Source organism: Schistocerca piceifrons, chromosome 2, assembly GCF_021461385.2.
Source record: "Schistocerca piceifrons isolate TAMUIC-IGC-003096 chromosome 2, iqSchPice1.1, whole genome shotgun sequence".
In the NCBI taxonomy this organism is placed as follows: domain Eukaryota; kingdom Metazoa; phylum Arthropoda; class Insecta; order Orthoptera; family Acrididae; genus Schistocerca; species Schistocerca piceifrons.
Genome location: NC_060139.1, coordinates 1,090,947,011 through 1,090,972,038, shown reverse-complemented (window position 1 = coordinate 1,090,972,038; position 25,028 = coordinate 1,090,947,011). Strand labels below are relative to the sequence as shown.

The 25,028-nt window shown below is 42.6% G+C and overlaps 1 protein-coding gene across 1 annotated transcript in view; it reads left to right on the top strand.

The window, feature by feature from the left end:
- The window catches only part of LOC124777327 (gamma-interferon-inducible lysosomal thiol reductase-like), a 123,304-nt gene that overhangs the window by 84,178 nt on the left and 14,098 nt on the right, over positions 1-25,028 (top strand). Inside the window, exon 5 of the mRNA XM_047252686.1 lies at positions 13,459-13,521. Within this exon, the coding sequence (XP_047108642.1) occupies positions 13,459-13,521 (63 nt within the window). The remainder of the gene's footprint in view (positions 1-13,458; positions 13,522-25,028) is intronic.

Sequence of the window (25,028 nt, the reverse complement as noted above, 5' to 3'; positions counted from 1 at the left end):
ACAGGGTAGTTGATGTCTCGGAGTTTCCTTTCGAAAAGCATTGTTCCTTCACTTTGCAGTGATATATATGATAACTGTTCTGGTGTTGACCATCGTCAGAAGGTGCTGTTCACAAAATGCATGGGGTAGTACAAATAAAAAGAGGTACAGTCACTTTATTGATGAAAAAATGTGGAGGGCATCGCAGCATATGGAAATAGGACCAATCTGTAGCATTGAGGAATCGTACCATACATTTGTATGTAGGTGATGACCTATACATCTAATCCCGTGCTCCACAGCGACTAGTAGTAGATATCCAATGTTCCACCAAGGCTTCCACCACATCAGCTGACTGGTGTCAGTCATGCGGTAATCATCCGTGTATCCAGTCAACAGTCGGGATGGGAAAGACACTGTTGATACGGAATGATGTATTGTAATACACACCGTAGTTGATAGTGAGATCAAATTTACCCAGAAGTTGGAGAGAGCTATATCTACCACATCCTGCAACCCATGCAGAAACAGAGTGAGTCGAGTTAGTACTATAGGACCGTGTTTTGACCACTTGGTGGAAATGGGAACATGTTGTTATAGCTCCGCCACCCATGTACGATGTGTAAGGTCAGCACCAAACGAAGCCTGCTCCTGCAACACGATGTAGTATAAAAGACAACAGTTACGGTGGTGTTTCTTACCGGGAAAGTTTGGAAGACTCAACATCTTTCAGGTACTGCAGTCCGAAGGAGATCCGCGTCCCTGTCGGTTCATTCGCGTATATCACCCAAACATTCTATCATCGTTATTCTGTACCCTCTAACAGGTGGCTCCCGATATGGCGTTCGAGTGTGGAACTGCCGAGCGTTATATTCGGAGCGATGTTTGGATGCAGATCCACAACACGTCACATCTGGGATAGGGCTCAAAGTTGGACCAGTCACGTGTTACGTCTGGAGATGCGTTCTGTGTTTGAAGTTGGATCCACCAGCGGGAACAGCACGTCATGGCAGCCTCCCGTGACACATGCACAGACACAGGCATACAGAAAACAGAACAAACATCTGCAATTGTAGAGAACGCAGTTGGAGGTGACTGGATGCATTCAAGTACAGTGCTACACTGTGCCACCCGCCGAGAAAAATAGTGCATTTGCGCTAGGTGTTGGCAGCTGTACTACATTTACAAGCAAGTTTACAACGCGTAACGAGAAACGATATCGTGATCGCTTGGTTAGAAGTGACATAAAATCGATAAAATGACGGAAAATACGTATAAATTGAGAGAAAATACGCCGAAATGCGGAGGAGGGGAGGGGGGGGGGGTTCTTTCGTGTCTTCTGATTGTTGCAGAACAATTCTTGTACATGGGAACGAGTATACAATAGCTAGAGAAATATGAGAAAGCAGTGAGGTGGAAGCACCGGGAACAGTGGAAACATTCTTTTATTTTTCGTCGAGGCAACATTCTACTGTATGTCTATTGAGGTAATAATGACACACGCGAGTTGACTGCTGTTATTGGTGCTTTCCTGGAATAAAGAGAACCCTCTGCCTCTAAACTTACTTGAATATGCGTTAGAGGATGACAGAGAGTGGAGCCAGTGATCGGTTGAGATGGAGCTGTAACGAGGTGGGATTTAATGTTGGACTGATGATGCATTCTAGAGAGAGAGGGACATGTTGCTGCGTTGTTCTGTCTGGATGCATCAATTGTGTGACATAACCTGCATTCGACTCGCATACAACTGCGTGTTCTGTGTGTGACTTAGAGCACTTTCTACTTGCGATCGTTAACAGCAGATCTCTCGGCCAACAGGGGACTTCCATCCTGTTTCGATACATTCACTAGACGAACCAAGATTTATGCCACGTACTCCAGTCTCCTGCCGCATCTTGGTCATAAAATGGAGTCTTCAGTTTCATAACTACGGTGATTCTAAGTTAGCCGACAGGTGTTTGTGAAGTAGTACAATCCTCGTGTATATATCTGCTTGACCAATGTCCTGTTTGCGGAGTTAGTGGCGACATGTCGTGTAATTTCACGTGTCAAACACCGCTGCTATGCGTTTGTTTATTTCTTTATAAGAGGCATTCTCCGTTACTAACGATCATTTTACATAGGACCGATGCGAGCATAGTATAATTTCTGAACCGTGACCGGATGTGAATAGTGGGGACTATACACCTCTAGAATGCTATATTCTACATGTATCACAAGGAAGCGATGTTGTAAGGAAGTAGTTTCTGATTTTACATTTTATCACCATAGTTTATCGTAGAGAAACCTGCAAGGAGAATGTATGCCGTGTGCTGGAAATATATTTCTTACATTGGGATAGTAACAGCATTGGATTACGTACAACCAATGGGTCGGAAACCACAACGATCTAACATTATAGCGTGTTTTAGGTTCAGAACCTTGTAGCCTTAGGAGTGCGTGTGTTGATGTCCTATCTTCCCAGTAACTTCTTGGTAATGATCCCAGACACGAGAACAATACATTAGAATTGATAGCGCAGTTGATTTACGCAAAACACAGCAAACTCCATCCATCTGGAGCTCGATCATGCTTAAAATCCAACCGTTTCTTGTTCTTAACCGTCTGTTATGTCATCAGAATAGATACATCTCTACTATAGATCGATAACGCACGTCCTCTACATTCGCGCAGCTGGAGATGCCTTGTGCTCTTGGATGGGTACAGGACAGTAGTTGCAGCCTCGGTTCGCACTGTTCCTACACGAAACGTGGAATGTAGCGGTCTACTTCTGGTCAGCTGCAGATTAAATCTGTGCCAGTGTTACAGGGAGCGTTGGTCTTAAGAATGCGGAAATGCCCTGTGACTCCCATCCACATGGAGAAAGTTCGTAAGTTACACACTATGCTCGAAGTGCTAGAGATATGTAGGTCGCTGTCTGGTATACTTTGGTTTATATGTTCGAGAATTAACAGTGACTGAACGTACTGCACAGCCATCTACGTACATTCGCGATGGTACTCGCAAAGTAGTGAATGGGCTGTTTAGCGATGATACAGAAATTGGTAAGCATGCTGCCACATCATTGGTCGGTGTTGAAATTACCATAAAATTGCTAAAATTGCACGCACTATCAACTATGATGCTTATTATTACAGTACATCGACGGTTGCTATTCCATCCCAACAGTCCACTGATATGCAGGTGATTACCACGTAATGACTGAATGACATCGCTTGTTTGATATGGAGAAAGAGTCTTGGTGGAGGAGGCAACACTTTCCGGGTATGGCCAACACCGAAACAGTGACAGCGAGCATGGCAGCAACACTAGGAATCAATCAAGCGGGACACGGCGCCATCAGCTATCCCGTCACTATGATTGTGAAGTTCAAATGTAGAGGTCATCAATCACCTTTGGACAGCAGTTTAGAAACGCTCCACAATGCCTCAAAACTCTTCCAGATTCCTTATGATGTGACTGTCTCCTATTTCAATCATTTAGTGTGTGGGTGTGTTGTGGGGTGAGCAGCACCAACATGATTTACGCCATGTGATATCTAGTTTTCTGGGGGAGCCAATGGACCAAAACGTGTTAATGTCAGTTTAGAACCTCACACAGACTTCGAAGTCGTGGCGGAAAGAAAACAAAACGTATGGCAGTGTACAAAGCGTGTTACAGCCGAAAAAGCAGTCTCTCAGACAACGAAACAAGGAGCCTCCCCTGCAACTGATAATCTGTGAGAGATGGTTCTCCTACGGTACTGGCGATGAAGCTTTACAGCGGTCTCTGTAAGCGACGTAGATCACAGGCCGCCTGCTCCAATGGACAAATACCTGTATATTTAATAGAATCACCGCGTATGCTCGATGCCAGCACGTATATGGTATTTGTTTTCGGTATATTGGAAGAGAGAGATGCAGTAAAAATCTATCAGATGAAATTAGCGAAGCATTTACAGTACGTAATTTTTCTCTGTTGGATGGTACAGTACAACACGTATCTCTAAGTCATGGTAGAAAAAACAAACTGTACAGCGGAGTACACTGAATGAGTGTGGTACAACCGAAAAAAAGTATTAAACTGCTTATGAAGCAACAATAGAGGAACCTTCTCGTGTGATTGATGGTAAGATATGGTCATCCTACAGTACAGGTGATGGAACTTTACACCAGTCGGTTCAAGTGGTTCAAATGTCTCAAGGCACTATGGGACTTAACATCTGAGGTCAACAGTCACCTAGACAGAACTACTTAAACCTAAACTAAGGACATCACACACATCCATGGCCGAGGGAGGATTCGAACCTGCGACCGTAGCGGTCGCGCTGTTTCAGACTGAAGCGCCCATAACCATTCGGCCACAACGGCCGGCCACACCAGTCTGTGAAAGCGACTTTGATGACGACCAAGATGCAGAGGGCCTATCTAAATATTAGCGCTGGAGTTTTTGCTGTATGGGATCCTTAGCAGGTAGGTTCGAAAAAGGTGGCTCGTTTCAAGATATGAGAGTGGTACAAATGTGATTCACCAGTGACTGTAATCATTAAAAGACGTCTCTACAGGATACAATCCAAGTACATAGTAGAACGGATAGACTTGATTACAAATCGCAGACAACATTCCTACCCGAAATCGTAAACTATGAGCTACTCGTGTGTGTGCATGTAGACTCAAGACCGCTTTTTGTGCTGGGTGACGGTAACATAGTCGCTACGATCATGCTTTTAATAGCGAAGATATTACGCGAAATGTATGGTCTGGGCTGCAGAATCCCTTTTTGGTGAGCTTCAAATATCGGTTCTCAGTAGCGTTCCTCAAAAATAATATCGTCTTCCCCGCACAGATTCCCGTTTGACCTGAGTGGTGAGTGTAATCGGACTACTAAAAAAAAAAAAAAATTACTCGCCATGAAAACTGCTCTCATGACCAATTTAATTACTTAGCCTATCAAATTGATATCAATGACGTGCCGCCTGGTGGGTGGAGGAGACTCCTAGGGATGATTCTTGACAGGTGTTTCTTCTCCTTTCGTTGCGGCGATATCTTGTGATGAATTTTCAAATTCCCACCAACACAGGACGAGACGGGCTCTCAAGATTTGTTTCGTAAACGCTAGTATGATACAGCATTGCACTGGTAAAAGCGGGGCTTCCACAGTGTACAAGACAACTACGTTCTCTTGGATTATAGATATAGATTGTTGTTGTCGAAAGTAAAAGGAATGTTTTTTTTTCCCAACATGTTATGCCAATGGCGTGAAAGATTGTCTGTAATGTGTGTAATATACTGAAAGGGTACAGTTCCGCCCGACATTGAAAATAGGTACAACATACTTCAATATTTTTGTCAGAACAATACATTTTTTTGTAAAATAACTCAATTTCAATTAATACAGCGAAGCCGGATACCAGTGTGGGAAAGAATGACAATTTATTTAATTGATCACATGTGCACTCCCACAAAATAAATACCTACATCCAGTTTGGTGAGATCTGTGAAATGAATGAATGTATGGTCGTCTGCTAACCGCAGATAGTGAATGTGAGTATATGATCATCTTTGAGACGATCCTTTGGCCACCTTTGGTGGAACCAAAGAGATGAAATTTACCTGAGCTTTGACCGCCTGAAATGTGGCTGACCAATACGGTAGCAAGGTGCTCCCCCACTTCGACAGAGGTGCGAGAGGACCTGAAGAACGGCCATGTTTCAGCAGTCTGTCGCTGGACCTTGTGCTGTTAAGACCTGTCTTAGGTGTGCTCCGTAAAGACAAAAGAGTGGAGACATGGTATGCATGTGGAATACTTAAGAGTAGTTTGAAATAACAATTTCTCTATTTCAGGAACTTTTGTGGGGACTTGTAATTAGAGACGAGTACTTCCACGTGGTGAGTACTGTGTGAGTCTCAATCTGTGTATGAGACAAAGGATAAAGGGAAGTACTCGTCCACGGTATCAGTTGAGGACTCGTGTGTGTGATGAATATGTTCTTAATATTACTTTGCGTGATATGATTCCGTATGACGCTGGATTCAAACTGTAATATTCTGAGAGAAGCTAGGTGAGTCAGCCGTCTATCCAGCAACGCCACTTGGCTTGCATTGCATAGGAAGACGTGCATATATCTCCAGAGTTCATAGTAGGAAAGTAGAATTACGAAGTGGGGCAGTGTCGTGTGACACTGGGATAAATATTAACTGAAGTGGGAAAGCTGTGTAAAGGATGAGCCAGACAATAAGGGATTTTACTTTATTATATGAGCACCCAAACAGTAACTTCATTACTCCATTACGGCCAAGCCACGGCCGGCAGTGTTAGCTGCCTGTAAATTCTTTCGTCCCACGGTCTAGTAACAGGAAGTCAGCACCGAGAAAGGGCACCTTGTTCACGCGCCTCTCTCGTGTGCTGACGAGGTAACGCCGTCCCAGGCATCGCTTAGCAGGCAACGCTCTGGAAAGTTCCATGCCGCCCGCACGGTTTGCTCGGTCCTGACCAATCAGGGTGGAGGAAGCCGCGTGGTGCGTCGAATATACCCGGCCGCCCGTCGCCGGGCCCCCTCTCTTGTATTCTTGCTCACCCGCGAGTCGGATGCGCGCCCTGTAGCATTGATCATCTCCCGCTTCTCCCGGTGCTACGGCACTGTGGACTTAGTTTTGGCAGACAACCACTTTCGGTAGCTTCGCGAACAGTGTTCGCCAAATTGTAAGCTCTGGCTCACCCTCACCTCCCTAGGCATATGTAGCCCCTTTTCAACATGCTTTAGCCAATAAATGGCCTTTCTCTAAAAATTACTCTATTATTCCATAACGCCCACCGCCTGCCCATACCCGCCATCCTGTACAGCTGGAAGTGATAATGTTGTGACTATTCCCTGTGTTGTATTTCATGTTGTAGTGTGGTGTATGTCATGTAATTTGAGTATGTGTGGTTTGCATGGGAGAGTAGCAAGGTAGTTTCAGAGGTAGTGAGTTATGCGTGTTCCTTTTGTACCGCTCGGTCTGGAGGAAAGTTTCGTGATGATGGTTGTGAGAGTCGAAGTGTGAGATATAGCAAAAGATCCACCATCCTATCAAGAAAGTGCACTGTAGCGTTAAATAATTACGAGACCATAAAGTAGAGAATCACCAATGTAAAGCCATGCCCACTGGGCGGAATTTCTCATGTGTTATTGTTGTAGGTTATAGAATTTGTGTGTTTAGGTTATAGAATTTATCGGAATAAATAAGATAGTGAAAAGAAAAAGATTGATGGCCTTTTCCTTCGAATTGTATGTTGTCATGATATCCAGAATTTATAATGTGTGCGCCCCTCATATTCAGTGCGATGGCCAGGTGTTGATAAAAGCCGTTAAATAAAAAAAAAGAAAATGTGGTATTGCCAGTGCGTAGTGAACAGTCAGAGTTCTGTAAATTACTGATAGTCAGATGTGCGTTTCCGTTGCGTATTATTCATATAGGAGGATAATTTGTAACTTAATTGTGAGTACGAGAGTTCATGTTACTCGATAAATAAGAATGAATCCACTCGCTTGGCAGACCACTCATCTTGCAGGCCTGACTGCTTGATGCCACAGTATGAGCAAGGCATGTGGGTGCCTCCCAATACATTTGGAGGACGGTTTATTCACAGACACTGAACATGACAAACGCTGTCAGGTCATGAAGTTTGTTCAACAATCTGAAAGAAATTGCTTAATATAGATTTCTTTTCTTTACTCCGATGACTGTTTCGAGATAACGATGACGTTCTGTGGTGATCAGTAATTTTCAATTCGTTGGACGTCACAAAATAACGACATGCAGATTGTATCCTGCAGTCGAACTTAAAGCCTATACCGATCTTGCTCATAAAAGAAAATGGACTTCATCTATTTTCGTGGAAAGAGGACATTTATTATCGTCGCAATTGTGTTTTCCTTTTTTTTTAACAGATTACAGGAAAGAGCTGTTGACGTTAAATAAAAATGTTTTCCATCACAGAAGGAGAGGCTTATTGGAGGCGTTGAGTGCCTGCCTAGGTCGCTGGCGCAGGTGCGCCCCCTAACCATTAGGGCAGCTGTGTCACTGTAGACGAACAAGCTACACTTGGGACAGCTGTCTTTTTATCACCTATTGCTTAGTTAACTATACCTGCTTTTGTATCAATGAAGGACCATAACCTCAAGCTGGACAGCGGACAGCACATGCGACGAGGCGGAGTAGCTGGCATTTGAAAATGCCTATGTCCTTCCCATAGGTGGATGGAGGGAGGGGTGAGGGAAGAGGGTCTCGTTTTTCGGCCGTTCGTGATTGTACAACGAGGTGAACGCACGTTCAACAAGCGCCCCCTCTGCAGTCTTGTAGGACGACGATATTCCCCAATACATGTGTTGCATTATGATCCATTTATTACAAGTGCTGTTACTGTTCACCACAATTTCGTAGTGCAGTGAGAACTGTGAGACGTTTTTTCCATTAGTTGTGATAGCATGTGTTGGTTTCGACTAGCTGGGCTGTAGGGTGAGTTTAGAGTAGGTGGCTGTAACGAACTCTGACGTCAAAGAACGACAGATACTGCATGCTTACAGGTAATACACTTTTTAATCTCCTCTCTGTCCAACACCAGCGTCTCGTCAGTTGAACATATTTTCCACGAAAAAGAATGAAGATAGTTCCTTACACCCCCGCCTTTTTCTCACGAGCTTGTATGGGTAGGGTAAAGTTTGAGTGTGTCTGTCACTAGTTTTGTGTAATTAGGTCCAATCCTTATTACGTAATTAACGTCGATTTTTGCGTCAGTTTCCCGAGCAAAATAAATAAATTACACTAACCTAAATTTCCTCTCCCGCATTTGGACAGTTTCAATGTGTTGGGGGTGCACTTGGGCTTTCCATCCAGGAGGACCAGTGTTCGAGTCCCAGAAACGGCACTGCCATTTTTAATTTCCCTTCATTCCAAATGCCTTTGGTGGTACAGATGTGTTAGGCAGATGCAGTTGGGCTTTCCATGCAGGAGGGCCAGGGTTCGAGTACTGGAAACGGTACCGCCATTTCCCATCCATTCCAAGCGCCTCTAGTGGTACAATTGTGTTACGGGGGCTGCACTTCGGCTTTTCATCCAGGAGGACCAGGGTTCGAGTCCCAGCAACGACACCGCTGATTTTAATTTGTCGCCAGTTCCTTGGTGGGGTGGGACTTCAGCACGGCCCTGGGACAAAGAAATTCCTACCAAATTTCGAAATTTCCGCCAAAATTTAAAATTTCTGCCAATAGGGTAGGTTGGGGAGGGGGTGGGAGAGAGGTAGCGGGACGGGGAGGGCCTGGGCCCCATGTGCAGGCTGAGAAAAACACGTCATTCCGGTGGTGGGGGTGGACGGGGTGGGGGTGATAAAGTGATCAATTTAATTAATTTGCATATCAATTTGATATCAATAGTTTACGATCCCATCCCTACCACTGACGTCCCACTGGTCTGCCCCACGCGACAATGTTTTGAGAGCCTCCCATAACTCAGTCAGTAGACCCTGATAGTTTTCCCCTGGGGTGGTTTGCCTCTTAAAAATATAATCCGTTAGCAGCAGTCCCATTGAAGGGACAGTGTTATTGTGCATGGTGACGGTTTGGTCCTGGACCTCTTCCGCATACGTGAATGCACGTGTTTCCACAGTTCACTGTGCTTGGGCTTACAACGGTACACCTAACAAACGTGTAATGTGATCAGGCGTCCAAAAAAGTTGGAAGGTGTACATATTAGGAGAAATGGTTATGAATGATGTATATAACATGAGAAGTGTCAGATTATTTGGTGTGTTTGACAGTTTATTTTTAAAGTTTATCACTATGAATATCTTGGCATACTGAACATGTGAGTGATACATATTCTTCGGCTATAGACTTTGTTCTATAATTGAGTAGAGCTCAAGTGAGTGCAGGAGTCAGAGGGAGTTGTCAGGCAGAGAGCGAGAGCGAATGTTCTGTCATGGCAGAGTGAGGAGCTTGGATGGTGCTTGTGGCGCATAGAGATTTTTGTTTAAGAAGATATACTTGAGAATTGAGCATAGAGTATGATTTGATAAGAATGTAAATAGAGGTGGCGCATTAGGAAAAAGGTAAGTGCACTGAGTTTGTTTTGTTGCAAGTGCTAGTTTAGCAATCATTGTAGGCCAAATATTTCATCATGTACTGTATTCTAATTGCTTTCTCCCACCAAAATTAACTTAAAGGTATATCATTAGGAACCTAAAAGATTAAATGTGATTTAAAAAAGAATCCATTAAAAGTGATCAGTATGGTGTATGGCAATGCTGAGAAAGATAATGTCGAGAATGAGTTATAGTGCATGGTAGGTCGAGTTTTCCTGTGCTGTTAAACGATTTCAATGTAACTGCAAAATACTCTCTTACTTATTTACGAAACATTTTGCAGAAGCTTATGCTCAATGGTTATATGAAAAACGTGCTTGGTAGAAAGATACACTGTTACGTCTTGCACCATTAGTATTTTTGGAAGAGGACGGAAAAAGTCACTTGCTACAGCAGCTTAACTAATAAGATAAGAAGGCATGGTGGTTTTTTATAGCTCATCATTCAGTTCATAATTTTTGCAGTGCAGATAGGGCACAGCTGAGTTATCCATTGCCAAGGTAACAAACAACTGTAGGGCGTAAACAAACCTTTTGTGAGAATATTAGGAGCAGATTTCATTTAGATAATTTCATATAAATTTAACACATGCGTTTTTCTACTGGGGCACAGTTTTCGTTAGCCACTGTGTCTGACTTTTTCATCAGGAAGTCCATTTACAGATAGTGAGATGTTGTTTAGATTAATTGGTATCACACACATCAAAATTAATTTGCACGGTATAAGTTCGTGTTTAAAAGTAGCGTAGGAAATGCTGTTAAAGATCAGGCTCTGTACTCGGAATTTAATTGCTTCCACATTGCTACAAAAAAGGTTTTGTCACACACTTTTTGGCAGTTACTAAAAGCATGTTAGTTTCAAAGTGTCTTGGACTGTTTCGACACAGCTGCAACACTTCCACTACTGCCACACTCTGGCACGATTTATGAATGGGTGTGAGAAGTCGTGTAATCCAGTAGGCGGCGACCTCTGTCACGTTAAAATGTTGTCCAAAATGTTAAAAACTGGTTACTGACCGACTTTCGCTTTTTCCCAGTATCGCCTTGGTTGTGACTCAGGTGTCTTCTAGCACCAGGGCCTCCACTTCTGTTATGATTCCAGTTTCTTCACAGAGAGGGTCCGATGCTTCGTTTTCATCATTCAGATTTGTTTGACCACACTGGAAGCTGGTGAGGCTTACGCTCTGTTGCAGCGCTGTTCTATTTCAACATAGAAAATGAATAATCACTTGACATTTAACTTCATCAAGGCAGGGCCAAGGAGAAGAGGAAGGCCAAACCTAAGATGGAAAGACAAGGTAGCAGGGGAGAGTGGCCCAGAGAAGAAGCACTCGATGGGCATTTGTGGTAGAAAGGATCCAGCAAAGCAACACCGACCGCACATGATGTGGGAAAAGGCTGAGATCAATGATCAGCGCCGTATTGCCCTGACTCCTCTAGCATTCTGCTATAGTACTGTGACATGTGGATTTTAATGTGTAGCAGGTCTGCAGACATGCTTGCTAACAACAAAAACATTGAAGATATAACTATATTTTACAGATGCATATTAAAATTTTATGACTAACTCTTGTATACACACTCTCTGATAAAAAGTAGCCAGACACCCATATGTAATGCGGAATCGACCACCAGATGTCACAAGAGACCAACCTACCAGTACAAAAGAAGGTGGAGAGTATTGTGATATTAGAAGAGAATCATTAACATCAGAATAGCTCAGTAACGAGACTACAGCGACACAACACGGATTAATCAGTGGATGCCACCTGAATAGCTACTCCATCAGAGGAGTTTCAACCACTCTAAAACTGCCCAAATCGACTAGTGGCGATGTCACTGAGAAGTGGAAATGCTAAGTAACAACCCCTGCTAAGCCAAGATCAGGCAGATCTTACATAGAGATGGACAGGGACTATCGAGGATGGTTGTAAAAAAAGGCATAAACTGTGGATGGATTCGCTTATGAGCTCCAAAGTACTACCAGCAGACCAGATTGCACAGTGACTGTGGGTATGGCGTCAAAGACAATGTGGTACAGCCCCATCAAATGAATTCGCAACTGCGAATATAATCGGAATGACGACAATGAAAATTTGCGCCGGGTCGGGACTCGACCTCATATTTCCTGCTTAACATGAGCAGTCGCCGTACCAGTTGGCTGTCCGTGCAGGATCCACTGCTAGACCCAAACTTCCATGTGTCGTCAACCATGCCTCTACGACCAGTACTCGGACATTCATTATGGATAATCCCATACAGGTCAGATGCTGCAGTTGAAAGTCACTTGCCTGGTATCAGCAGATAAATACGATATTGTAATACCTGTGTTATTCTGATTACGATACAAAGTTCCTTCGGACTTGCATAAATAATATCGTATGTGGTACAATGGTCGAGCAGATCCTCATATGCCATAGATTTCTATAGTCAGTGCTAAACGATGCTTGAGGTGGTGTAAAGAGCGACGTCACCTGGACAGGGATGACCGAAAACGCGTGATTTGAAGTGATGGATGGCATTATACTCTGTGGCAATCTGGTGTCTCGTGCCTACAGCTAAGTACAATGGAGATGGTACTACGATACAGAGGTGCTTTTCGTGGTGGTGGTGTGGTTCCCTTATTGCGCTTCGGAAAACGCGAAATGCAGAAGTATATGAAAACACTGAACAGCATTGTGTACTGCATATAGTAGGGGGAAAATATAGAGATGATTGTTCACTGAATGACATTTTATCTTGTCATAAGGCAGCGCCTGTGAGGCATTGGTCTGTGAACAGTACCACTCCTGAAATGGACTGGCCTGCCCAGACTCCAAACTGGACCTAATGGATCACGTTCGGGATGAGTTACAACGTTGAGTTTGCCCCAGCTTGGAGTGTCCAACACTTCTCTGCCTTCAGCCCTTGAGGAAGAATGGTCTATCATTTCTATACAGACATTCAGAGACCTCATTGAAAGTATTCCCTGCAGAGTTCAAAACAGCATAAAAGCAACAGATGGGCACATCCCATACTGATGTTCACTGACAGGTGTATGGGTACTTTTCATCTGATTGTTTAAATGCTCCACACTGCATCCATCGTGAAATCGTTTTAAAATATCTTTCATAAGCGTCTGATGTGGCACACATTTCTCTTTCGATTTCACAGCCGCTATGGATTATGGTACTAGCAGACCTTCAGGCTGAACTAGTAGCTTGGTGCTCACTAAGGTGGTCACACATGCTCACATAATTCGCGTTTATAAAACGTGGCATCTGTTTAACTAACTATGTTCAGATGCCCCTTCTCATAGCAATGACTTATGCTTTTGTTTTTCTCTGTAAAAATAAGATTTCTTATTTTCTTGAAGTGATAGCTTCAGCTTTGCTTGTTTCAGATTCGAAAAAAGTCAACTGTGGTGTGGAATGATTTGCTGGGGGAAGTCTGTAAGCTGTTTGAGGTGAGTTCACTCTTCTCAACGCTAAAATATTATGCTGTCAGCGATACTCGGGAAACTTGACTTGGTCTCAACCTTCTGATTTTCATCTAGTGTCAGACATTGCCTTACCAGTCCCAGATACATTGTGCGCCCTCTTCCCAAGCAGTCTTATAAAGCAAGGAAAAAGAAGTCCTGATCCATGTTAAATATAGTTAAGACGTGAAATTAGTTAGAGGTCAGTACTTACAGTCACTGCAGTTCAATTTTCTGTTCTAAGCTGTTACTGTAATCTTCTGCCTCCTCCTTATCCTCTTAAGCGTATGCAGTTCTCATATTAAATGAAAAGAAATGCAACAGATTGCTTTCCACTTTTCATAACGTCCCCCTAACATCAAAATAAGCGCCAGAGGTGAGCCTCCTGAGGTAAGTTGAGGAGCAGCAACAAGCAAAATTTGCACCGGATTCAGGGAGAACGTCAAGTTAGCCTAAGGAACAACTAACATCAATAGCTGTCGAGAGTGTACTACAAGCAAACAAGCAACGTTGACAACAACGACATGTAGATAAGGATAAGGTTACAAACAAAAATAAAGACATACATCCTCAAGGAAGCCACTCTGACCTCCACTTAATGCTGGATTGCATGCTTAAGGCAAATTATTGATAAATTAATGAATGTATAAAGAACAAATAAGGACTGTATTACCAATTGATTAAAAAAATATGCTCTGTACCAAGGTCAGAGTCAAAATTATATTATAAAATTGTATCTGCTATTTTGACTTTCATCAAGTGTTACATGACAGGATAAAATATCAGTGAGAGAAGGTATTCTCATACCAAAAACCATACAAGATATTAACATACTATTATTGACGAGTATATGGGAAGTGCATACCATCTGCAGATATATGTTCTGATTATAATACAAATCTTGTTTCTGAAAATACTCGAACATCCTACAGATATAATCGTAGACAAATCAACAAGAGATTCATGTGAAAATATTGTATGGTTGTAGACCATGATACATAGAACAAGATAGCTAACATTGAAACAAACACAAAAACGAACATATAAATCCAACTATGTGCTGATAGTTAGCCACGTTCTCTGATACAAGAGAAGTGTTAGTTTCTTATCAAAAGCAATTCTGAATACTACTTTGGATAAAGAATGTTTCACCTTACTTAAATGATTTGTCTGTGATAAACAAGATGCCTGTACTAAGTCTAATGTGAGAATGGCAACAAGGAATCTAATCTTTAATGTGTCACTGTGTTGTTAATAATGAGCATGTGGATATTTGGTAACTCAAATTTAATTAGCAGGACATGCAACAGTTATGAATTGTTCATAATACATATGAGCATAATATATAGCAGAATACATGATGAAACCCCCCCCCCCATGAACCATGGACCTTGCCGTTGGTGGGGAGGCTTGCGTGCCTCAGCGATACAGATAGCCGTACCGTAGGTGCAACCACAACGGAGGGGTATCTGTTGAGAGGCCAGACAAACGTGTGGTTCCTGAAGAGGGGTAGCAGCCTTTTCAGTAGTTGCAAGGGCAACAGTCTGGATGATTGACTGATCTGGCCTTGTAACAATAACCAAAACGGCCTTGCTGTGCTGGTACTGCGAACGGCTGAAAGCAAGGGGAAACTACAGCCGTAATTTTTCCTGAGGGCATGCAGCTTTACTGTATGATTACATGATGATGGCGTCCTCTTGGGTAAAATATTCCGGAGGTAAAATAGTCCCCCATTCGGATCTCCGGGCGGGGACTACTCAAGAGGATGTCGTTATCAGGAGAAAGAAAACTGGCGTTCTACGGATCGGAGCGTGGAATGTCAGATCCCTTAATCGGGCAGGTAGGTTAGAAAATTTAAAAAGGGAAATGGATAGGCTGAAGTTAGATATAGTGGGAATTAGTGAAGTTCGGTGGCAGGAGGAACAAGACTTCTGGTCAGGTGACTACAGGGTTATAAACACAAAATCAAATAGGGGTAATGCAGGAGTAGGTTTAATAATGAATAGGAAAATTGGAATGCAGGTAAGCTACTACAAACAGCATAGTGAACGCATTATTGTGGCCAAGATAGATACGAAGCCCACACCTACTACAGTAGTACAAGTTTATATGCCAACTAGCTCTGCAGATGACGAAGAAATTGAAGAAATGTATGATGAAATAAAAGAAATTATTCAGATTGTGAAGAGAGACGAAAATTTAATAGTCATGGGTGACTGGAATTCGAGTGTAGGAAAAGGAAGAGAAGGAAACATAGTAGGTGAATATGGATTGGGGGACAGAAATGAAAGAGGAAGCCGCCTGGTAGAATTTTGCACAGAGCACAACATAATCGTAACTAACACTTGGTTTAAGAATCATGAAAGAAGGTTGTATACATGGAAGAACCCTGGAGATACTAAAAGGTATCAGATAGATTATATAATGGTAAGACAGAGATTTAGGAACCAGGTTTTAAACTGTAAGACATTTCCAGGGGCAGATGTGGACTCTGACCACAATCTATTGGTTATGACCTGTAGATTAAAACTGAAGAAACTGCAAAAAGGTGGGAATTTAAGGAGATGGGACCTGGATAGACTAAAAGAACCAGAGGTTGTACACAGATTCAGGGAGAGCATAAGGGAGCAATTGACTGGAATGGGGGAAATAAATACAGTAGAAGAAGAATGGGTAGCTTTGAGGGATGAAGTAGTGAAGGCAGCAGAGGATCAAGTAGGTAAAAAGACGAGGGCTAGTAGAAATCCTTGGGTAACAGAAGAAATATTGAATTTAATTGATGAAAGGAGAAAATATAAAAATGCAGTAAGTGAAACAGGCAAAAAGGAATACAAACGTCTCAAAAATGAGATCGACAGGAAGTGCAAAATGGCTAAGCAGGGATGGCTAGAGGACAAATGTAAGGATGTAGAGGCCTATCTCACTAGGGGTAAGATAGATACCGCCTACAGGAAAATTAAAGAGACCTTTGGAGATAAGAGAACGACTTGTATGAATATCAAGAGCTCAGATGGAAACCCAGTTCTAAGCAAAGAAAGGAAAGCAGAAAGGTGGAAGGAGTATATAGAGGGTTTATACAAGGGCGATGTGCTTGAGGACAATATGATGGAAATGGAAGAGGATGTAGATGAAGATGAAATGGGAGATAAGATACTGCGTGAAGAGTTTGACAGAGCACTGAAAGACCCGAGTCGAAACAAGGCCCCCGGAGTAGACAATATTCCATTGGAACTACTGACGGCCGTGGGAGAGCCAGTCCTGACAAAACTCTACCATCTGGTGAGCAAAATGTATGAAACAGGCGAAATACCCTCAGACTTCAAGAAGAATATAATAATTCCAATCCCAAAGAAAGCAGGTGTTGACAGATGTGAAAATTACCGAACTATCAGCTTAATAAGTCACAGCTGCAAAATACTAACACGAATTCTTTACAGACGAATGGAAAAACTAGTAGAAGCCAACCTCGGGGAAGATCAGTTTGGATTCCGTAGAAACACTGGAACACGTGAGGCAATACTGACCTTACGACTTATCTTAGAAGAAAGATTAAGGAAAGGCAAACCTACGTTTCTAGCATTTGTAGACTTAGAGAAAGCTTTTGACAATGTTGACTGGAATAGTCTCTTTCAAATTCTAAAGGTGGCAGGGGTAAAATACAGGGAGCGAAAGGATATTTACAATTTGTACAGAAACCAGATAGCAGTTATAAGAGTCGAGGGACATGAAAGGGAAGCGGTGGTTGGGAAGGGAGTAAGACAGGGTTGTAGCCTCTCCCCGATGTTGTTCAATCTGTATATTGAGCAAGCAGTAAAGGAAACAAAAGAAAAATTCGGAATAGGTATTAAAACTCATGGAGAAGAAATAAAAACTTTGAGGTTCGCCGACGACATTGTAATTCTGTCAGAGACAGCAAAGGACTTGGAAGAGCAGTTGAATGGAATGGACAGTGTCTTGAAAGGAGGATATAAGATGAACATCAACAAAAGCAAAACAAGGATAATGGAATGTAGTCTAATTAAGTCGGGTGATGCTGAGGGAATTAGATTAGGAAATGAGACACTTAAAGTAGTAAAGGAGTTTTGCTATTTGGGGAGCAAAATAACTGATGATGGTCGAAGTAGAGAGGATATAAAATGTAGGCTGGCTATGGCAAGGAAAGCGTTTCTGAAGAAGAGAAATTTGTTAACATCCAGTATTGATTTAAGTGTCAGGAAGTCATTTCTGAAAGTATTTGTATGGAGTGTAGCCATGTATGGAAGTGAAACATGGACGATAAATAGTTTGGACAAGAAGAGAATAGAAGCTTTCGAAATGTGGTGCTACAGAAGAATGCAGAAGATTAGATGGGTAGATCACATAACTAATGAGGAAGTATTGAATAGGATTGGGGAGAAGAGAAGTTTGTGGCACAACTTGACCAGAAGAAGGGATCGGTTGGTAAGACATGTTCTGAGGCATCAAGGGATCACCAATTTAGTATTGGAGGGCAGCGTGGAGGGTAAAAATCGTAGAGGGAGACCAAGAGATGAATACACTAAGCAGATTCAGAAGGATGTAGGTTGCAGTAGGTACTGGGAGATGAAAAAGCTTGCACAGGATAGAGCAGCATGGAGAGCTGCATCAAACCAGTCTCAGGACTGAAGACCACAACAACAACAACAATGATGAAAACAAACAGAACATAGTTATTAAACGTAACATTCAAAAGAGCACATAATGGCACTGAATTTGTATCTAACCTGAGGGTGATACCACTTCATATTCTCACATTAGCACTGTCAGCTTCACTTTGACATGTGGTTCTAGTGGGAGCTTGATTTAGGCACAATGTACCGTGGAAGAGCGGTGGATCAGTTCATAGCACCTTAACCTGGTTGTCACTTGCAGTGTGGGTGTGACCCATCTGGTGTTCACACCAACTGCAGTGGATAGCGGCTAGACCATCTTCTACTTCATCCAGGCATAATCTGGAGAGAGGTGTCAGTGATGCTATGTGAGACATCATATGCACAACGATGACAAGGCTTGCCTTTACCACAGTATCAACTCTATGGCAACGCGTGTGTGGAACCAGGAACAAAACAGTCTGTGGTACTTCCCAAACATCAATGTACTGTTAGTGCTGCTGGTCGTTCATATATTATGATAGTGTGTTACTAACTCCCTCCCTCGAGCTGAACAGTAACTCATTGTGTAGTAATTTGGACAGTAAGTCTTCGCTACCTAAAGGTTCTATTTGAAAAGCGGTACCATGATCAATTCCGAATGTGATGACAGATAGCATCTGGGTATTCTCACTAAAAGAACAGAAATATGGTAACAGGTCATGGTTATTTAGCACAGTAATGTGTCGGAGTACAGACTGATCAATGAATCAGATCATACATAATGAAAAAACGCGAGTTTAGACCTTAGTAATGTAGACCCTTTACGTGACAGATTCCTGAAAGTAAATGTTAATTTTCATTAATATTGCACCAGCATGACCAGCAATTAGGGTACTAGAAGTGCATATGGTTCCCTTGTTTATACCAATAGCTCTGTGGTCCTGGGCTGTGGCATGACGATATTGTGACAACAGATCTAGCTGTGTTGCCTTCTGCCTCTCGTCCCTGAAAGTTGCTACTGAGTCTCCAAACCCGCCAGTCTGCCATTCATTTTTGCATCGACAGTGGAAATGATCTGTACATTGTAACTGTGTGACCTTGGAGCTGTCTGCCACCAACTGAGGTGGCTGCTACTCGCTCGCTTCCCCTGGTGCATCCTGCTGCGGAATATGGCACTGTAGGCCCCCCACTTCTTGCGTTTTTACTCTGTACAGTCCCTCAAGACCAGATTCCGTGCAAACATTATACTATTACAATACTAATAGAAGCTACGATTGTACCTCCATAATAACAACGTTGCAAGTATGAAGTGACTCTAATAGTAAAAAATGAATTAAAAAGTCTGTAAGCTGAATCCCAAGTATGATGATAATCCAGAAAAAAACAGAATCTAAATAATTACTTGGTCTTTACAAAAGTTCTCTGTTTAATCGTTATTACTAATAATGTTCTTTGTATTGTTCATGTTATATTTACAATTTAATTGACAATTAGTGCCTATTATGACAACACAATTATTCTATCTCTTGTACAGCACGGATATAAATCGTTGCAGCTGTTGGAGTTAGTACAAGATTAGTGGGTTACGTCAGTTGATTAGTATTAGTCCATGTGTTGTACTCATGCCATGCATTATGTGCAACAGTCTTCACAATTTGCAAGCTCATAGAAACCTGTTCGCTCTGTAAAACGTGCAATTAAACTAAAAGACAGAGTTATTAATAATTATATCTTTTAAAATCATGGTATACAAATTGAGGTGTTTGTGCTTGGTGGTACCGTACTTTTGTATCCAGATATCATCCTTGTTCAGTTGTCCTTTCTACGATATCCACTTTAGCAGAACTTTATGTGCTGAAAAGTTTATCTGTCAAAAAAATCTCACTATACGGAAAACAATATTTTCTACACATTGTGCACATTAAGTCATTATATCTTTCAAAATCGCATGTGAAGACGAGTGAATGCGTAAAATACTCTCTATGTTACTCTGTAAACTACATGAATTACATACCTTTATATAAGTGTAAGTACTTAAATTCTTACAGGTACATCATTCTTCTCGTTATGTTTGGTAATCCAGTATGCTCAGAAATGTGTGTCTGTCATCCCTCTGTTTCATGTTATTTACCATTTCTGGTGCCGCATGACTCTGCTGTATGGTGTTAAACAACAGAACGGGAAACGTTAGTAACCAATACACTCCATGTCCAGTAATATTCCATTGCTGAAGATGGGACTGTTACTGATTTATGTACGACTGAATGTGCTACAGCAGAACTCGTATCCCTGCAATCGTGAATCGCCCTTGTCGTCCTTCCTAAGCCAACCAACCTTGCTTACCTCTCCGAACTTGCACCATATGTGCTTCCATAAAAACAAAACTGTTCTTATTGAGCGTTCATTCCGTTCATGCATTCTCTGATATTGAAAAACTGTAATCTCATAAACTTCCTCCAAAATCAGTGTCCACTCCCTTGAAACTTTGGCGAGGACCTGAGTGCATTTATATCAAATAGTCGCTTCCAACGTGCTGATGATATGGACGAAATACTGGACATCTATGTCTACTAGTTAAAGGACAATCATAATAATCTTGTAAATTCGATACGCTTATAAAGGATAATTATCTATTTCCTCACCCTAAAGTCACCTGGCATAATGTACAAATCCAGTTCCTAATGCATCTCAACATTGCTATGTGAATGATGCCTCCATGCTGCTTATAAGGCCACGCATGCCAGATGTTGGGGCGTCTCATCAAACATGCATACTTTTCTCTCCATACGTCTTTCGTTCTAACAGCATTAGCACTCCAAGTAGCACTTTTTGGCATTCACAGTGAGACGCATTAATGTTGCTTTCATTTCTGTTCGAGCTCATACATTTGCATTCACGTGACCACCACCTATGGGCGAGGCCAACTTGCTACAACCACTCACAGACAGCAGGTGGCAGTACTAGCACTGGAGCACATATAAAGCTTGTTTGTGGGGGGGGGGGGGGGGGAAATCGTGGACAACAGTGCAGCCGTTGTCGTAATGCGAAAACTGAGAGATATATCTGACGTCCAGAATGTCATTATTGTCGACTTTCGGGACAAGGGTGGAAGCATTTCCTAAACGGTTAAGTTTCTACACTGTTAGCGTGCTGCTGCCGCTAAAGTCTGATATGCTTGACAAAATGGCACTATCTAATGCCAGCACTGAGGCAACTGGAGTAAACTACAGCCAATAGTTGACAGTTGTGAATGATGGTTCCAGAGATGTTTACAGGGAAATAGACATGGAGCTATTGAGATGCCCTTATGAAAAAAGGGGCTACCAACGGTATATTCTCAACTACTGTACGTAGAACATTGGTGTGTATGGGCCTCTGTACCAGGTGCCTGGTTCATGCAACCATACTTACCGCTGTTCATCAGCACAAAGGCTGCAGTTTTCACGGCATTACCACAGCTGAACATCCACTTAGCAGCGACAGATGACCTTTACAGAAGAATCACGTTTTATGTTCCATGGGGCAGATGGCCGTTGGCTATATATAGTGTGAAACTCTGAAAGAACACACCTTGCATGCGGTATGGTCTGGGGATTATTTTCGTGGCATTCCCTGGATAATATCGTCATTCTGAAAGACACAGTGTACCAACACAAGTATGCATCTATCCTCACGGAGTCCGCAGCTCGTGGTCGTGCGGTAGCGTTCTCGCTTCCCGCGCCCGGGTTCCCGGTTTCGACTCCCGGAGGGGTCAGGGATTTTCTCTGCCTCGTGATGAATGGGTGTTGTGTGATGTCCTTAGGTTAGTTAGGTTTAAGTAGTTCTAAGTTCTAGGGGACGGATGACCATAGATGTTAAGTCCCATAGTGCTCAGAGCCATTTGAACCATTTTTTTTTTTTTATCCTCACGGACCATATCCTCTCATTACATGCAGTTTGTTTTTCCTCAGCGTAATGGCGACTTTCAGTGGGACAATGCAATGTGTTACACAGCTCACAGTATACGTGCGTAGTTCAAAGAGCTCCATGGTGGGCTTACCCTATTCCACTGGCAACCAGACTCCCTGCGTTTAAATCCGCTCGAGAATCTGTAGGACCAGCTTGATCGATCTGTTCGCACCACATACCCTCAACCAAGAAAATCAAGTGCAGCTGGCCACTGAAATGGAGTCAGCTTGGTCCACACCGCTGTCAGTACTTCCCAGAACTTTGCTGACGCTCTCCCTGCATGTCTTACAGTGGTCTGGGCTGCAAAAGGTGGTTATTGGGGTGGTCACATTAAGCTGACTGGAAAGTGTAGTAGAAAAGTAGCCGGTTCCAAATTTTCCGTTGCATTAGCTGCTTCATCTGCTTTCAATCTTCTGTTTTGGCTTATTCTGGGGATGTGACTGATGTGGAGCACACAACTGATGTCTTTCATATTATGTAAATTGAAGGTGAGGGGGAGAAAGGAAAGGGAAGGAACTAATGATAACAAGTGCAGCCGGACATTATGCATAATCAGAGGCGATGAGTGAAAATGTGTGCCGGACTGGGACTCAAACCCAGGATCTTCTCTTTACTATGCAATTGGTTTAAATCTTGTGCCACCCGGACACAGTGTTCGGCGTAAACGCGAGGGCTATCATGGCACGTCACCCAGCCGACTCACTTTCCCACTTAGGGCCACCTGTCCACCGTCCCTGTCGATATCCTCCATGCTCGCTGATTTTAGATTCCCGCTAAGAGTCGAACGTAAATATGCATCCGCACTCAAGGTTGTGGATCACTGCCCATCGAGTTGAATGAATTATATGAATGCGTGATGCCCGTTCTTTTGCATGTAGCTGAAATGACAGACACCACACATACGCATACGTGATCTCTTTCACTTGAAGGTCTCCAATTCAAATGCGTTCACATGTGCTATTCTTCTTAGCACCCAATTGCCACTGTACACTGAAAAAATCTGTGGCACAATTTCTTGCGCTTATTCGAAAATCGGAAGGCTTTTACGAGAACTTTCTGCACCACCTGGTACTCTCTTACCCTCGCCTTCTTTCGTTTCTCTTTCTCCCTGCATCACGTATTCTGTGCAGCGCTCAACTCCCCAATCCATCATGCTGCACTCTCGTCCATGGTGGGAAATCGACTATTTCTCTGAACATCTCTGGTGGCGTCCAATTCTTCAGGATAGGTAAAGGTGGCACCCGGGTCGAACTGTGTGGGATCTCATTTATCACATCTTGGAATTAGCTCAAATATATGTTCTAAATAGCATGTTTTTTATGACAGTAAGCTCGAGTGGTACACTGAAATGTATGTAAGCTGTACCCTGTGTATCCCGGAATAGCTCTCCAACGTTCTGATTTGAAATGTGACCTCTTATCGACGGAGATATTGTCAATGTGACTTAACATGTCTCAGGAAATCGCAACAGAGCCTTATGTACTGTCAGTGTCATAATTCTGTGCAATGATCTCGCTGTCAGAAACTACGATGTCAGTTCCACTACCACCAACACGTAATGAAAACCATGGCGTGGTAATTGAGAGGACTTTTTAAATCAGCTGCTGCAAGTTGTCGCAGCTTCTTAGGAGCAGTCGGGTAGAGAAGAGCGTGTGTCATCTCTGTTGATGGTTTCGCCTTTTGACTTGCCTTACAAACGGAAAAAACTGTCTTATCCAGCACTTCATATTGTTGAAATGACACAAATTTTTCAGTTTTTCGAAACATTTCTTTAGACGAGAATTAGTGTACAGGAAGTGGGTGTACCAAATAAACTCGTTTATTAATTCCTTGGTATACACAGTGAGTCGGTAGCACTTCTGCGATGGAAAAGAATCCCTTTCACACTAAGTAAAACTGCGTAATTGTTGCTTGACCCCTCTTTCTATACATCTTTCACCTGCCTCAGTGCCTGATCCTTTTTCTGTTGCTTTTTCGGTCTCGCACATTGAAATGATAATGCAATTTTAGAAGACCACATATCTCAGTGAAAATAAGCTGAAGTGGTTATCCTCGATGTCTTCAGACAGACATTTGCTATTGCATTCGTTTCGCCATATGTGACTGAGAAGTCAAATCCTCGAAGGAATAGGTTTCAGTAACCCATCTAGTCAATCTGCCATGTGTTAATTTAGCCGTGAATAGGAACGTAAGCGCCCAGCAGTCTGTATAAACTCTTGTTTTATGTCCGATTAGGAAGTACTGAACTGCCTTAAAGCTGCTACTATGGTTAAAGCTTTGAGCCTCATCGTAGAATAATTCCTCTTACTTTTAGACAAAACGTGGCTTCCAAATGCTATCTCCTCTACGCATGCTGCATTCTCTTCAACTTCATGCATAATCATAACTCTTATTCCTGTCTTGGGACAGCAAGTGGCCATACAAAAATATCCTGAAAAGTCAGGATGTGACAGTGTAGGAGCTGTTATCAGCGCATTTTTTAATGCTTGAAATTCGCTCGCAGCGGTCGCGACCCACATCCACAGTGTTTTCTTGCTTGTCAACGCACGTAGTCGTGGTGTTGCCAGTGAATCACTCCTGATGAATCTTCTACAGAGATTAATAACACCTAAAAATCCCCACAAACTTCTCTTGGTTTGTAGTGTTGGAAAGTGTGCGATGTTCTTTATCTTTTTGGGATTTTGTGATATTTCCTCCGGTGTTATAACCTGTCCTAGGAAATCCACCTTGCGTCTGCCACAATAGAATGGCTCAAGTATCCCCCATACTAATTTAGAGCAATGATCAACGCATCTAGGGCTCTATTATGGTCTTCCCACTTTTAATTGTCAATTAAGAAATTGTCGACATAATATGTTACCTACTGGTCTACAGAGCCTTCTAGTATCCCACTTATCCCACGAATGAATGCAGCCAACGGTATTTTCCGTCCGAATG